This window comes from Curcuma longa, chromosome 4, assembly GCF_044706935.1.
Source record: "Curcuma longa cultivar G26 ecotype Majalengka, Jawa Barat chromosome 4, ITB_CL_G26_1.1, whole genome shotgun sequence".
NCBI lineage: Eukaryota > Viridiplantae > Streptophyta > Magnoliopsida > Zingiberales > Zingiberaceae > Curcuma > Curcuma longa.
Window position 1 is genome coordinate 3,102,002 of NC_133864.1, and position 15,813 is coordinate 3,117,814.

The window sequence follows — 15,813 nt, forward strand, 5'->3', positions numbered from 1 at the left end:
ATATATTAGTTGGACTTTAAATGACACCGCTAATTAATGGAAAAATTGTAGTATATTTTTTTAAACATGTGTTTAACCATGATATATTTATTTTTAAACTAGAAAACAATTATTTTTCGACTATTTTAATGAAACAGTTTAATTATTTGTTATTTTTTAATAAAATAATAATATTTAAAAAATAATAATTAATTGATTTCCACTCCCTAAGATTTTGACTAAGATGCTTAAATACGTAGAGTAATTCACACATCACATCAAATCATTAATTACCATTATATAAATAAATAAGTAGCTTATAAATAAAATCAATATATATATTTTAATTTTAATAATTAATTAGAGGCAACTAATTAATAATTCTGTTAATTCAATATAAATAACTTGCGAATTAAATTAAACTGACTGACTTTAACTAATTCTGTTTAATTACTCTCTCCCGGATTTCGCTCTTCGATCTCCTCTAGCTATTTAAACGTACTCTGCCATCCCCTTCCCTTCACTTCTTACTCCAACTGCATGCTTCTCCTTCCGCCAACTGCACTTCTCCTTCCGCAAGCTTCCATATTTCTAATATTGTGGACCTCATGGCCGCTGCAGTTGCTGCCGAAGGGCAATATGCTCGCTTCCCCTTCCGTTGCCACCAGCAGAGTCGAGGTTCGTTCCGTTTGGGCTCACAACCTCGATCAGGAGTTCGCTCTCATCCGCTCCATCCTCCCCTTCCATCCTTTTGTCGCCTTGGACACTGAGTATCCGGGCATCATCATCACCTCCAAGAATCCCTATTGCACCCTCAACGTTGCTCAACGTTACGACTTGATCCGCGCCAACGTCGACGCCCTCCGCATCATCCAGGTCGGCCTCACCCTCTCCGACGCCGCCGGTAACCTCCCTTGTGACGGCACTTTTATGCGCTATGTGTGGGAATTTAATTTCTGCGACTTCGACATCGATCGCGATCGCTACGCCCCCTCCTCCATCGAGCTACTCAAGGCTAACGGCATCGACTTCCAAAAGAATAAAACATGGGGCATCGACTCTCATCGGTTCTCCGCGCACCTCGCGGCCTCCGGCTTGCTTTCCTTGGGCCAATTCCCGGTGACAACCGTCTCATGGATAACCTTCCAAGGGGCATACGACTTTGCGTTCCTAGTGAAGATGCTCATCGGCGGTAGGAAGTTACCACAGACCGTCCATGACTTCTTGGGCCTCGTCCGCTTCATCTTCGGCGAGAGAGTGTTCGAACTGATGGAGAAATATGTTTGTGGTTATTTTTTTATTTTTATAGATTTTTAATTATCTTTATTTTTTCATGTATTTTGTTGGTAAATTTAATTAATTCATTAAGTTTTAAAGAATCAAGGTAAAGTCAAGGATTAATTAATTAATAATGTTGACATAGCCACCCAATCCAACTCCAATTCGCGAGCTTAAGCAGGAGAGTTAATTATCAAAGATTGATTAATTAATTAATGATGTTCTTGCGATAGATTCGTAGGACGATTAAAAGAGTAATATTGCACGTTAATCGCAGCACTGTTTACTAAATTTTTAATTAATTGGTGACGGATTTAATTCCTCAAAATTAATCATTCTGTTAATTTATCAATTTGAAACATCAAATAACGTAACGATCTTTAGGTTTTGGCTAGTAAAAATTTCATACTTTTTGAATTTTTTAAATTAAAAAATAATAAAAACTAACATCGTTTATTTTTATAAATTAAAAATATATGTAAGGAAATTAAATTGAAAATCAAATTGCATGTACTAATTCAATTAGACGTACGAATTAATCATATTGAACGTAACTCAACGTTAATTTTAATTTTAAATCAAAACCTATTGATAATTGATATATATAGCTAGGTTAGTGTGACTGTACTTAATTGAATTTGATGAGAAAGACTTGAAGGGTGGAGCATCCACAAATTAAAGACATATATATGAAATGAGTGAATATCATTTTGGATAATTTAGAAAAGAGTTTTTTTACTTACACGTACGTATCTTCAATCAACGAATAGGTGTTTAGATCGAAGTTTAAAATCTAGCAAATTCAATTGACTTAATGGTTTACTGTTGCCTTGTTGCTTAAACATAAATATTTTATTTAGGTGGATTATTTTTTATTTTTTTATTTGAATTGACTAAATGATGGTAAATTATTTTATTTTATTATTATTATTTTATAATTTAAGTATTTAAGTTTTGTCTAATTAATCTTGAATGTGGATACTCCTTTCTTAATTCGCTCATCTAGTACATATGAAAACAATCACAATAATACGTCGGCAGTTGATCTCCGTAGTTTTTGCCCTCCTAGTAAGGATGCTCCAATATTCAATTAAGTACATTGTTTGTGAAGATAAACTCTCAGTAATTTTTTTTAATGTGGATATATACTTAGGACCAAGGCCGTCCAATGTAAGATTTCCATCAAATATGATATCGGATATGCCCTAATAAAGAATCAAATGTAAATATTATAAAATCAAAAGTTGTTGTACATGATCAGATATCTACAAAACAATAGACATGTGCTTGCACTTTGACAACCAATCTATCGACACGAGACACATCACTCTCATATTGACACTTATTTCTAGTTTGCCACAAAAGATAGATCATACACGAGATAGTCAAAATTCACGCTTTAATTTAGTCAAGTGCCCATTGCCTTGGAATTTGCTTAGACGGTGCGTAATAGCCTCGGGATGTTGGGCAGATTATGTCAGATTCATAGCCATTGCTTCACTTTTGTCCATAAATTCATACTCACCAGACATTGAAAGAAGAGGTGGTCCCTCAATTCATATTAAAGGAAGAGGTGGAATACCTTTTGGTGAGTAGCTATGCCCTTTGGGCAGGATCGATTTAGGCCGTTTGATCTAGAGGGTTGTAACCCTTCAGATTGCCCTCTTAATCCTATCCATCAAATCTGAAGGGTTGTGACCCTCAGATCTCCTCTCTGGTCATCAGCCGTCGGATCTGGATCCAAAGATCCATTTGATCTGACACTTCAAATCAAGCACCACCACCAATAGTCAAATCGTGACTCTTCGCGATCCAACGCTCTAGGATCACATCGCATGTGATCCATCATACCTCTTTGATCAACGGTTGTCATCCGTTCGCCCAATCAACAGTCCAGTCATCTTTTCTTGCCCACGTGGATGCCACATAGGCATTGTCACGTGCGCCGATAAAGCACTCATTGCGCACGTGCGCGCGTGGCGGGCTTCTCGCCCCTGAGAAGAGAGTACATGGTTTTTTGTGTTAACTCCATTAACACAACATTATTAATAAGAAAAGAAAATCCATCAAAAATTTCTGATGTGGAACTATTCCCCATGTATTTCCTTATATAACATTAATTAACAATTAATGTTATTTTGGACTGATTTTAAACAATTAATTTCTCATTCACCCTTAATCGATTTTGAGCGAATTAATAATCTAAATCTATCTACGTAAAACGTAGATTTCGATTTTAAAGTCAATTATGACTTTCATCAATTGATGACATTCTGATTTTTTTATAAAATCATATTGATCCATTAAAATTCCAATATCCAACATTGTTGACCTTGTCATCAGCGGAACATTTGTTACTATTACTGTAACTGTGTACACTCAGGGCCGGCTCAAGGCATAGGCCACTAAGGCCTATGCCTAGGGCCTCAATTTTAATGGGGCCCATTCTTATTAAAAAAATATTTTAATAAAAAAAATTTTATATCAATCAAACAATGCGTTCGTTTCGTGAGATCATAGTGCTTTGATTTCTGCAAGGCCACATCACGTTTGCATGGCTACACATGAGAATTTGATACCGCTTCGTGCATTTAATGTATTACTCACACTTGCACGCCTATATGCATGAGAAGTTGCTGTATGCATAAGAATTAAGCATGACTAAATTAATGCATCATTCTAAAAATAACAGTAAAATTAATTAATTTTATATTAATTATAATTATTATATTATTATAAAAATATAAAATTCTATTTATATGTCAATTTCCTTTTCTTTTATCTTATTTTATATCTTCATTCTCTCAAGAGCTAACAGATCAATACTGTGGATCTCATTTTATATGATATAAAAAATTTAAAATTACTTAATGATAATTTTTTAAAAATAAAATATTTAAATCTTAAAATTTTTTTAACACATGTTATCTAATATTGATGATTTAGATTTATTTTTAGAATTAAAAGTTTTTTAAAAAAATAATAAATCCAGAATTATAAATCACAATTGATGTATTAAAAAATTAAAGTATTTTTCTAATACATGAACAACTTATAAAATATTATTAACTATACTTATTAGTGTAACTTCAGCAAAAAGAAGTTTTCAAAATTAAAATTAATAAAATTTTATTTACGTTCAATAATGTTTTGAAAAAGATTAAATAATCTAGTAATTTTATCAATTAAAAAAAATTTATTAACAAAATTTTGAATATAAAAATTTAATTAATAATTTTGCATCTCAAAAAAAAATTTAAACCCATTGTTGTCGGTCCGAAATCCGAATGAAAAAAGATGAGGAAAAATTTTATATTTAAAAATATATTAAAGGTCTAAAAAAAATTTAGCCTAGGGCCCCATAAAATCTTGAGACGGCCCTGTGTACACTACCAAAATTAGAAAGAAAACAAATAAAATTAAAAAGAGAGAGAGAGAGAGTTGAAACAAAAGGTGAAGAAAATTAGGAGAAAAACGAATAGTAAATAAAACATCTTAGCGCATCCACGTTGATGTTAATATATGGATGTTATAATATCCAATTGATATTTATAATCAATATAAGTGACTATTATAACAATTATACATTAACAATGTTCAATTTTTTTTGCATGCAGTTAATGAGTAGAGTTTAAATAATAAATATATTTAAAAATAATAATATTATAGAATTATAAGTATAAATTTAAATGTATTTATTTATTTAATATATATATATATATATAAAATAAGAATAAATATGAATAAGTAGACAGTAGAATTCATCAATAATAATATTCAAATGAGTACGTGTTATGTTCAAATCAATATGGATGTGTATTAATAAAAGAGAGATAGTAATATAATGCATATATATATATATGACATGTGTAATATATATTAACATTCAAATACATACAATGCAACTCTTCATCCTCTCCATGCACCTCTTATTAGTTAGATCATCCATCATTATCTTAACTATTGCCAACAAAACTATTTACATAGTCATTCACTAAATTAAGATGTCATTATTTTTTCGACATTGCAAGTTAATTAATCTTGTTACACAACTTCATCCAAGTTAGTGTGACTTATTATCTTATTTTAACTGTTTGTAATTTAGTTATTTTTGGACGTTTAAAAAAATATGGCTATTATTGTAGCAAATATGGAAAAAAAAGTTGAAAAAATGGAAACAGAAAGACAGTTAAACAATGGGAAGAAAAAAATTATCTTATTCTTTTTAGCACAATTTCATCATCGTCCTCAATATCTTATTCTTTTTTAGCATAATTTCATCATCGTCCTCATTATCTTATGAATTTTAAAAATAAATTAAATTGAATTCTCAACTTTTTTTCATTTTCTCTGTTTAAGTCGTTGAAATGAGGAAGCCGCCGTCGTCGCCGTCGCCGTTTCCGTCGTCGGTGGCGGATGGGTTGGCACGTCTTCGAACAGCTGTCTCACAGCTCGAAACCGATCGACGTGCTACCCACAATCTACCAAACGGGCCCCACAAGCTTCTGCCAACTTTCTCACCTGCCAAGTGGCAGTGTGGTTCGCCTGTCTCTCGCAGGCACCCACCTCGAAAAATTTTAGAATAAGCCTCAACGTTTACCATTTTTAAAAACAACCTTAAATTTTTATTAAAGATATTTATTTCGTTGGTGAAGTTTTAAATGGTATTTTTAAAATATTACTAAATTTTGAGGTTTAAAAAAAATAGAGAAAACATGGATCTATTTTAACGGGCTGAGACAAGGCGGCGAGCGAGTCCCCAATCCATTCTCTTCTCCGGCGCGACCGATCTGACGGCCACGAATGGCACCGCCTCTGTTTGCATGCTTCGCCGGCGGGAGGGAGGTGGCTTCGTCGTCGAGGTCTCCGCCGGAGGCGAAAGCGACGGCGGACCTGACGGCGGAGGAGCAGCGCAGGATGGGTCCGGTGCTGGTGGAGCTTTTCTCGTCGCAGGGCTGCGCCACCTCGCCGGACGCGGAGGAGGTGGTGTCGCGTTTGTGCCGCGGGGAGCTCCGGCGCGGGGACTTGCCGCCGGTGGCGCTGCTGGAGTTCCACGTGGAGTATTGGGACTACCGGGGGTGGCGGGACCCCTTCGGCTCCAGCATCTGGACGGTGCGGCAGAAGGCCTACGTGGAGGCGCTGCGGCTGGACACTCTGTATACACCGCAGGTGGTGGTGAACGGCCGCGCCCAGTGCGTCGGCACCGACGTCGACGCCATCTGCGCCGCCATCCAATCGGCCCCCCGATTCCCTTCCCCTACGATGCAGGTTTCAACATTCTCACCGCAAACTGGAAAAAATAATCCCTAATTATAGAAACAAGTAACCGTCGATGCGCCGCCTGTGACTGCGCAGGTGAAATTGAACAGGGCAGCGGACGGAACAGTGCTGCAGGTGTCCCTTAGCGGCGCCTTGGGCACCAGGATCGACGGCGGCGGGGCGGACGTGATGGTGGGGCTATACGAGAGCGGGCTGGTGACGGAGTGCGCGCAGGGCGAGAACAGAGGCCGGGTCCTCAGGAACGACTTCGTCGTCCGGCGGCTGGAGAAGCTGAGCCACGTCAAGAACATCTCGCCGAAGAAGAAGGTGTCGGGCTCCGTCCGTTTCGCCCTCTGGGAAGGCTTCGACGCCGCCAACTGCGGCCTCCTCGTCTTCGTCCAGAACGGCTCGCTCCACACCTTCGGCATCCAGCAATTGCAGATCCCAGACGGCATATGATGAATCACCGCTCCACAACGGATCGCCCATTCCGTTCTTCCATGCATCGATCGCTCCCCTTCTTCTTCTTCCCCTGATTTATCCTGGTTTCATTGTTCATGGATATCGTTCGTAATATAGGGATATTTACAAAATTAATAAGAATTTTATTCGTCCATATGATTCACAAATACTTTATAATTTTTATTTATTTATTATTTCGATTTTCCGAGTCTGACTCCGATTCTCCGCTACCGATCGCGCTCCCAACTCCGGCGTTTCCTGTGATGTTCCCAACTCCGATAAGTTTCTCCAGCGTTTAGGGTTCGATGGCCTCGAGACTGGCGGGCGACCTCGTCGGCGTCGGCCCCAACCTTGGCGACCTCGCCAGCATCGGTTGCGGCCTTGGCGAGCTCGTCGGCGTCGAGCCCGACCTGGCCAAGCTCAACGGGTTTGGGATCGACCTGGTCGAGCTCAGCGGGTTCGGGGTCGGGCTGGCCAAGCTTGGCGGGTTCGGGGCCGACCTAGTCGAGCTCGCCGACGTCGGAACTAGCCTGGCCGAGCTCGCTGGGGTCTGGCCCGGCCTTTGGCGAGCTCGTCGCTGTCAAGGCCGACCTGTCTAAGCTCGCAGATGTCGAGGTCAGTCTAGTTGAGTTGGTCGGGGTCCAAGGACGGATCCAGGAATGAGAGATGGGTTGGACTGATCTCAAGTTGGCCGAGCCCGTCAAGAGGTCCAAGTTCATTTCATGCAAGCATGTTATCATCTCATTTTTTTTTCTTCATATTTTATTTATTTTTAAATTTTTATTGAATGAATTTTTTTTTATGAAATTATTAAATTAATTTACTAGTATTAATTTACTGATAATTATATAGATAATAATAAAAAAGGTTGGACTATAACTCTGGATAACCCATACGTGCATCCATCCCTAAGAAGGAAGGAGAAGATCAGAAGAAGTTGGCGTGTGGAGGCTTGCACATGAAATAGTAAGAGTAAGATTGCGTACATAGAAGAGAATAAAAAGAAAAAAAAGAATTTTTCTTAAAAATTTCTTAACTCATTTTAAATTAATCGAACCAATTTAATCCAATTAAATTTGAAGTATAATATTTGATTAATAGTTAAGAATAAAATAGTTATGAAAATTTTAAAAAATTAATTTTAATAAACAATTAGATTAGAATTCAATATCATATTATTTAATTATTTTTATTAATTTAAATTTTAAGTCATGTAATGTAGAGGAGCCATGCAAGGGCTGGGCTATAGCCCAGGATAGCCCTTGCATGGCTCCGTCTCTGTCGGGGTCGACCTCAACCTGGCCAAGTTCATCATCATCTGTTCAGCCCTGACTGAGATCGTCAGTGTCGAGCTAAGCTTGGGCGAGCTCACTACATCTGTGCAGGCCTAGTCGAGCTCAGTGACGTCAGGCCAAGCTTGGGCGAGCTCTAGATATTTTTTCCTGCTTTTTGTATTGACACCATATGATTGTAATGATGTTATAGAGTTTTTTTTTTGTTGATTTTGAATTATATGATCGATGTATGATTCTTAGTGCACGATACCAAAATAGAACATATGTTTAAAATAACTTGTCAACCACGAGGTTGTCCTCCCCATACAACCTATCAATCCTTTCACCATTAAATTTTATAGAATAGCATAATCTTTTCATTATTATAATGCAACCAACATTATAATAAGTATTATTTGTTGAAATTAAAAATTTATTTGATATACAAATTTATTGGACTTATAAATTTAGAGGACTTACAAATTTAAAAATGTTAATATTAACTATTATTTGGTAGACTTACAACATTAACACAAATAGAATAACATTGTCGACAATAAAAATACATTGTGTATGTTCTAGTTATGTAATTAAACTTAATATAACTTAACCATATAGTAGCTTGGTTGGTTGTGATATCGTACTTTATTGATAATAATAAGTCCGAGAGACGTCATTCCAGATACTCTAATCTTGTTCTTTTATTAGTATTGTAAGTGATATTTTTTCCGTCATTTATATTATATATTTCTTTATTGTTTGTATTGATATTTAAGATTATTATATGAACACTAGATGTTTTTTTTCTGCTTTTTGTATTGACACTAGATGATTGTAATGATGTTATAGAGTTTATTTTTGATTTTGAATTATATGATTGATGTATGATTCTGAGTGCACGATACCAAAGTAGAATATATGTTTAAAATAACTTGTCGACCACGAGGTCGTCCTCCCCATACAATGAAATCAATCCTTTCACCATTAAATTTTATAGAATAGTAGAATCCTTTTATTATTATAATGCAACCAACATTATAATAAGTATTATTATAAATTTATTTGATATACAAATTTATTGGACTTATAAATTTAGAGGACTTACAAATTTAAAAATATTAATATTAACTATTATTTGGTAGACTTACAACATTAACACAAATAGAATAACATTAACCTTGTCAAAACAAAAATACATTGTGTATGTTCTAGTTATGTAATTAAACTTAATATAACTTGATAAGAACCAAAGGCGACTGCAATAAATGAGTCGTGCAGCTTCGGAGAGAAGAGGGTTGACGGACTCGTTCTAAGTTATGAATCTTCTTACAAAAGTGGTACCAATAGATAGTTTAGGTCAAAGGCTATCCAAATATGTAATCAATTTTAATTTTTTGATGACTAATGGTGGTGAATCAATTGATCAAAATGGCGGTGTAAATTTTAGACTATTTTGAAGAAAAATTAGATATATTTTGATTTTAAAGAATCCACATGGAACTCTAATCTAAAAGAATTCTTGTTTAAGAAAATTAAATAGTGACTTTATATATATAGCCTGGATTTTGATTTATGATGTAATAATAATTTTTGCACTTGTATACTTATATATTTGTGAACCATTTTTTATATTATATTTAATATAATTTATATGAAATTTTCTTTTCTATACATGGATATCATTTATCTTAATTTTCCATGCATGTAGCATATACGGTTAGGTGCATAACTAAGGATTTTGTTAGTTTAAATCAAAATTGATTTGACCAAGTTATGGCCGAATTAAATTTATTGGTTTAAATTTGTTCAATCAGATTAAAATGAATTAGGAAGATTTTATAATAATAATAAATAAATGAACTGAATTGTCGAATACGAAGCAAGAGCGCTAAATTAAAATTGTTTGAGGTTCAAACTAAATCCAACGAGTAAAAATGTTATTGATTCAAATCAGAATTGATTTGGAGTCAATTTGGTCAAATTATGATTGAACTAAATTTATAAGCTTAAATAGGTTTGGTCAATCCATAAAATCTCAGAGGAGGTGGTCGTCCATGCTTATCCCCATGTGACTATGCCACTAGATGGAGTCATTTTCATTTGGTCAGGCTCTTCCTCTCTCTCTCGTCCTCCAGGAGCTACGATGGCGTGGGTCCTTCAATGTGCTTGCTATCGAGGTCTTACGAATTGAAGCATGTCAGTCAAGGGTCAGTGTTATCAGCGTGAACCCTCCAATGGTCAAGTCAATGACGGACTGAAGCGAGAGTCCCGCGCGCATGTGCGAGAGAGTGAAAGAGTTTGAAAAAGAAGAAGATGTTAAATCTAATGGAATTCATATATATCTCCACAACGGTACGATATTGTCCACTTTGAGCCCACGCCCTCATGGTTTTGTTTTTGGGCATTACCCAAAAGGCCTCGTACCAATGAGATATTTTCCATCTTATAACCCCAGGATCTTTTTCATATATTTCTAATGTGGGACTTTGATTGTTATCCCAACAATCTACCCCTCAAACAAAGGACCACTGAGAGCCCATCTTTAACGGTCTCAATAGACCCCTTATTGGTATAGATCCCAACGGACCTGCCCCCCTTAACGGTCCCAACGGATCCCTTATTGGTACAAATCCCAACGGATCTGCCCCCTTAACGGACCCCTTATTGGTATGGATCCCAACGGATCCGCCCCTTAACGGTCCCAACGGACCCCTTATTAGGAGCCCCCAACCATTTGTAACACCCCCCTCTTTCTTATACTAATAGGGAGACGTTACGTACTTTAAACTTTCTTTAACTTTTACTTATTAAATAAAATAACTCAAATAACTTTTCTTTTTCTGTTTAACATGCGGAAGCAAAAGAAATAAATAACTTTTTAGACATAAAATAAATATTTATTTAATTTCTTGATCTTATTCTCCGCGGTTCCGTCGACACCACACATCAAACACTTTTCCAGCTGCCTCCTCTTTCCTAAAACTTTTCCTTTTATTTATCTGCAATATGAGGAACACAAACTATAAGCAACGCTTAGTAAGTACATCATCTAACTCACAAAAACCATAGAAAACTTCGTAATAACTGATGCTATTATATGAAAGAAATGCTGGAAATGACATGGGAAAAACTTTATATTATATATAAGTTAAAATAAATAAACATCCTTCTTTGGGCCCAGCGAGGTATCACTTAAATTTCTTGTGGGCCTTGTGCCCAGAATTTTTTGTGGGCCTTGCGCCCAGAATTCCTTTTCTTATGGGCCTTGTGCCCAGAATTCTTTGTGAGCCTTGTGCCCAGAATTCCTTTTCTTATGGGCCTTGTGCCCGTGGGCCTTGCGCCCGATACCCGCCTGTCTAAAGTAAAATACTTTTCTTATACTTCTTATATCATGCAATTTGGAAAGAAACAATTTACACATGCTTTAAAATGATGTCATGGAAATAATACTTTATGCATGCTCTACATACTATGGACAAAATAAAGAAAACAACGGAGCAACTCATACTGCAGGTGAGAGATGTACTTACAATATCTTACTTCTTATATCATGCAATTCTACCATTTGTGTATGCTTTAACAAAATCATGCATATGCTTTAACAAGATCATGTTTATGGAAAAACACAGGAGACAATTTACACATGCTATGTAAAAGAACTTTATGCATGCTTTTAATAAAATCATACTGAGTCTCGCATGCGTGTGCGAGAGAGTGAAAGAGCTTGAAGAAGAAGAAGATAGTTGTCTTTGCCCAAGAAAAGAAAATTATACTTTCATTTACATTCGTGGAAACTTTTATAGTCGTGGAGGTGAAAGCTCTACTTGGATCACCACGCAAGCCTTAAGTGGGTTTCGTGGACGATCCTACGAGCACGGAGTCATCTACCGACCAATCATATGAGTCTCCTATTGCGCCAGGGGTGACAACCATTGATCTGTATTGCAGGTGTTGTCTGGTCATTGGCTCGACGTTGCTTTCCAAATAGGCAGTCTCGTTGGGGTTGATTTTGCGTCAAGCACTATCGGAGATTGAAATCAGAGAGAGTCCGCTTGACTAAGATTCCTTGCCGTCCTGAAATTAAACAGCCAAACAACTATGGCCACACGGATAGAGGATGTCGGGATTTGATGACACTCTATTGTTATGGAGGACGTCAACTAAATGTATAAGGTTCTGATAGGACGACGGACGATCCAATCGGATTCATGGGGCTGCATCAGGTGGTTGCAGTAGAATCATACAATTTTAATTTTTGTCAACATGTTTCTTCTGTTAAATCAATCTAAAGTTTGTCCTACCTCCATGTTGCCCACGCAAGTGTCACTCTCATTGTAGCATAAAAATGCTAATGTCTATCAAACGAGGAGGAAGGGATCGGAGGCATCCTCCTCGTGATAGCAACTTGATGACAATGATGCTAAGAGCGATCAACTTATGGAGTAGGGAGAGAAACTTAGGGTTACAGAAAATATTTTTTTTTAATAATTTGAAGCGTTTGTAGCAATTCACCCAGCGGCTGACCTTTATAGTCGAAAATTCAATGTATATAAAACCTATCTCGCTGCAATTGAGTTTTGAACTGTGATACTTTAATTTGTAAATCTACTAAACATCTAATCGCTAATCTTATCCTAGTCATCTATTTATAGATATTAACTTCTAATATTAATTATTAAATTCAATTAGTCGAGATTAATTAAAAATTAATTTCTTTTTTTCTTCAATAATTAATCATTTTTAAAATTCAAAGAGTCTTAATCTTGTAGGATTTTACAACTTAAAATAATTTTTACTCCTATTTATTTTTCATAAATTTTGTAAAACTAATTTGGACTCTTTTAAAATTCAAATTCAAAATTTTTTTATCTTAATTACTTTTTTATTTGATCTCTCATATCTTAATTGAATAAATTAATTTGTAAATAATCTCTTTAATTTAATTGGAAAAATAACACTTATTTTATTATAATTAAATTCTCTATTAGTTAGAAAAATTAACTCTTTAATACATTAGGATAATTAAAGCTTAAACATCCATAGTCCTCCCTCAAGCTCAAAGCACACAAAGGCAGAGCCACATGATGGCCTACTCAGGCTATATAGCTCGGGGTTTTGACGTTGACGGTATTGAAATGTTACTAGATTTGTGACGAGAGAAAGGAAAAAAATAAAAGAGAAAGAGAAAAATAGCACAGAAAGAAAAGAGAGGAAGATAATTCAAAGGCTTTTGTTTTAGATAATTCAAAGGCTTTTGTAAATTTAAGTGACTTATAATAAAAAGCTAAGGCTATCCACTACTCGGCTCTGATTAATATTTATTGTATTATGATACAATCAAGTGTTTATTCGATATAATCATGATCTACAAAACAACTTAAAAACTTTTCTCAATTAGATTTCATTATGTATTTAATCCAAATAGTTGTCAATCCACCTCACATTTAAGTGTAAATCTTAAGTGACTTATAATAAAACCGTGGCTAAGGCTATCCACTACTCGGCTCTGATTAATATTTACGCTACCTGTATTATGATACAATCAAGTGTTTATTCGATATAATCATGATCTACAAAACAACTTAAAAACTTTTCTCAATTCAGATTTCATTATGTATTTAATTCTTAGAGATTTTGATAGTTGAGATAATGAGATGAGATGTCGATTACTCCTTGATTAAGAATTTAGGTTCCTATGTTATTATTATAATTTGGCCTGATTTTTAAGTTATTTTAATATTATATGTAGATACCAGTTCGAGTAGAGCACACACATTTAGCAAGTAAAAAGTGGGTACTTCCTATCCGTGACTCTTAGAATCTTTTATGTGCATGAATAAATAAAATGTAAATAATTAGATAATTATATATGCTATAATTGTTTTCAAAAAAGGTTAAAATGACCTGTTTATTTTATTGATTTTATTTCCTGTTCATACATTTTAGGGAATGCAAAAAGGGTGTTTTCAAAACTTAAAGAAATACTCTGAAGTCTGTTGATACCTATCATTATGTTGCTTGACCTTTACTCCTTAGAAGATATAATTTTATTAGGATGATTATTTAGATTGGAATGGAGGACTTGTGTAAGAATATTAAAAGTGAATAATGATGTTTAAAGTAGATTTAGATTGGAATGGAGAAAACTCTGCTTGACCTATCATTATGTTGCTTGACCTACTTTTTCATAATTAAATGATGGGGAAGAATAAAACTCTGCATTCATTTTTCAAGAGAAAAAGAGATGAGATTGACTCAGAAGAACAAGTAGATGCTTCTTTTCCTCAAGTGCACGAGTCTGATGAAGTTTCTCCCACTATTTCACCATCAAATATTGATACTGAAAATCCAGAAAAACAAGAAGAAGTATCCAACAAAGGTGAAGTGATATTTAGAGGAATTGAATTTCTAGAAAGAGATCCTGGACTAAGACCACAAATTTGAGAATATCCAATAAATCAAAGAGTCCTATGCAACCACAATTGGATGAGTATAAACCATCTGGTCCACCATGGCATAAACGCAGGTTTCAATATTCATGGTTTAAGCAATATCCATCTTGGTTGAAATATTCTGTGAGCAAAGATTGTGCCTATTGCTTTGTTTGCTTTCTTTTTAATAGCAATTTGAATAAGAGATCTGGATTTGATGTCTTCACTGTACAAGGTTATTCTGATTGGAAAAGAGTGCGTAATGGAAAGAAATGTGCGTTTCTAACTCATGTTGGCTCTAGTCCTTGTTCTGATCATAACAATGTTTTGAGATCTTGTCAAGATTTGTTGAACCAATCTGGGCATGTGGAAAACATCATCAATGCGCACATCAATGAAGAAAGAGAAAAGAATCGCTTAAGGTTAAAAGTTTCAGTTGCTGCTGTCAGATGGCTTACTTTTCAAGGTTGTGCTTTTCGAGGTCATAATGAGTCAATTCAGTCAAGGAATCGGGGGAATTTTCTGCAGTTAGTGAAACTTTTGGCTGAATTCAATCCTGAAGTTGAAAAGGTTGTCATGGAAAATGCTCCAGGTAATTCTAAATACACTTCGCCTGATATTCAAAAAGAAATTTTGAGTATTTATGCTGTTGTAGTACGTAAGCATATCCGAGATGAAATTGGAGACTCTAAGTTCTCTATCATTGTTGATGAAACTTGTGATGTTGCAAAAAGAGAGCAAATGACTTTAGTGCTTAGATTTGTTGATGGAGCTGGAGTTTTGCAGGAAAGGTTTTTTGATGTAATACATGTCAAAAACACTAAATCTATAACGTTGAAGGATGAATTATGTTCTGTTCTACGCAATCATTCTTTGGATATTAAGAATCTTCGAGGTCAAGGATATGATGGGAGCAGTAATATGAAGGGAGAATTGAATGGATTGCAAGCTCTTTTTCTTAGAGAATGTCCTTATGCTTATTATGTGCATTGTTATGCTCACCGTTTACAGCTTGCTCTAGTTGCTGCTTCAAATGATGTGGTTCCAGTGTGTCAGTTTTTTCAGAAACTTTTGTTCATTGTGAACACTGTGGATTCATCTGCAAAACGTCATGATGAACTCTGAGACTC

At 35.4% G+C, this 15,813-nt stretch overlaps 2 protein-coding genes across 2 annotated transcripts; both read left to right on the forward strand.

Moving 5' to 3' along the window:
- Positions 1 to 6,027: 6,027 nt before the first annotated feature.
- LOC141828387 (uncharacterized) lies at positions 6,028 to 7,126 on the forward strand. Its single transcript, XM_074715813.1, has 2 exons — positions 6,028 to 6,525; positions 6,613 to 7,126. Exons 1-2 carry the CDS (start codon positions 6,061 to 6,063, stop codon positions 6,973 to 6,975), a joined length of 828 nt encoding a protein of 275 aa, XP_074571914.1. The 5' UTR covers positions 6,028 to 6,060; the 3' UTR covers positions 6,976 to 7,126.
- Positions 7,127 to 14,450: 7,324 nt separating this feature from the next.
- LOC141826396 (uncharacterized) lies at positions 14,451 to 15,808 on the forward strand. The gene is made up of 3 exons (XM_074713642.1): positions 14,451 to 14,618; positions 14,717 to 14,778; positions 14,875 to 15,808. Exons 1-3 carry the CDS (start codon positions 14,451 to 14,453, stop codon positions 15,806 to 15,808), a joined length of 1,164 nt encoding a protein of 387 aa, XP_074569743.1.
- The last annotated feature ends 5 nt before the right edge of the window (positions 15,809 to 15,813 follow it).

Bases quoted from the DNA above. Each gene is read 5' to 3' on its own strand.
- LOC141828387 (XM_074715813.1), top strand. From the start codon at position 6,061: ATGGCACCGCCTCTGTTTGCATGCTTCGCCGGCGGGAGGGAGGTGGCT. The intron at 6,526-6,612 runs GTTTCAACATTC...GTGACTGCGCAG, and splicing joins TCCCTTCCCCTACGATGCAG to GTGAAATTGAACAGGGCAGC.
- LOC141826396 (XM_074713642.1), top strand. From the start codon at position 14,451: ATGGGGAAGAATAAAACTCTGCATTCATTTTTCAAGAGAAAAAGAGAT. The intron at 14,619-14,716 runs GTATCCAACAAA...AATAAATCAAAG, and splicing joins ATCCAGAAAAACAAGAAGAA to AGTCCTATGCAACCACAATT. The intron at 14,779-14,874 runs GTTTCAATATTC...TCTTTTTAATAG, and splicing joins CCACCATGGCATAAACGCAG to CAATTTGAATAAGAGATCTG.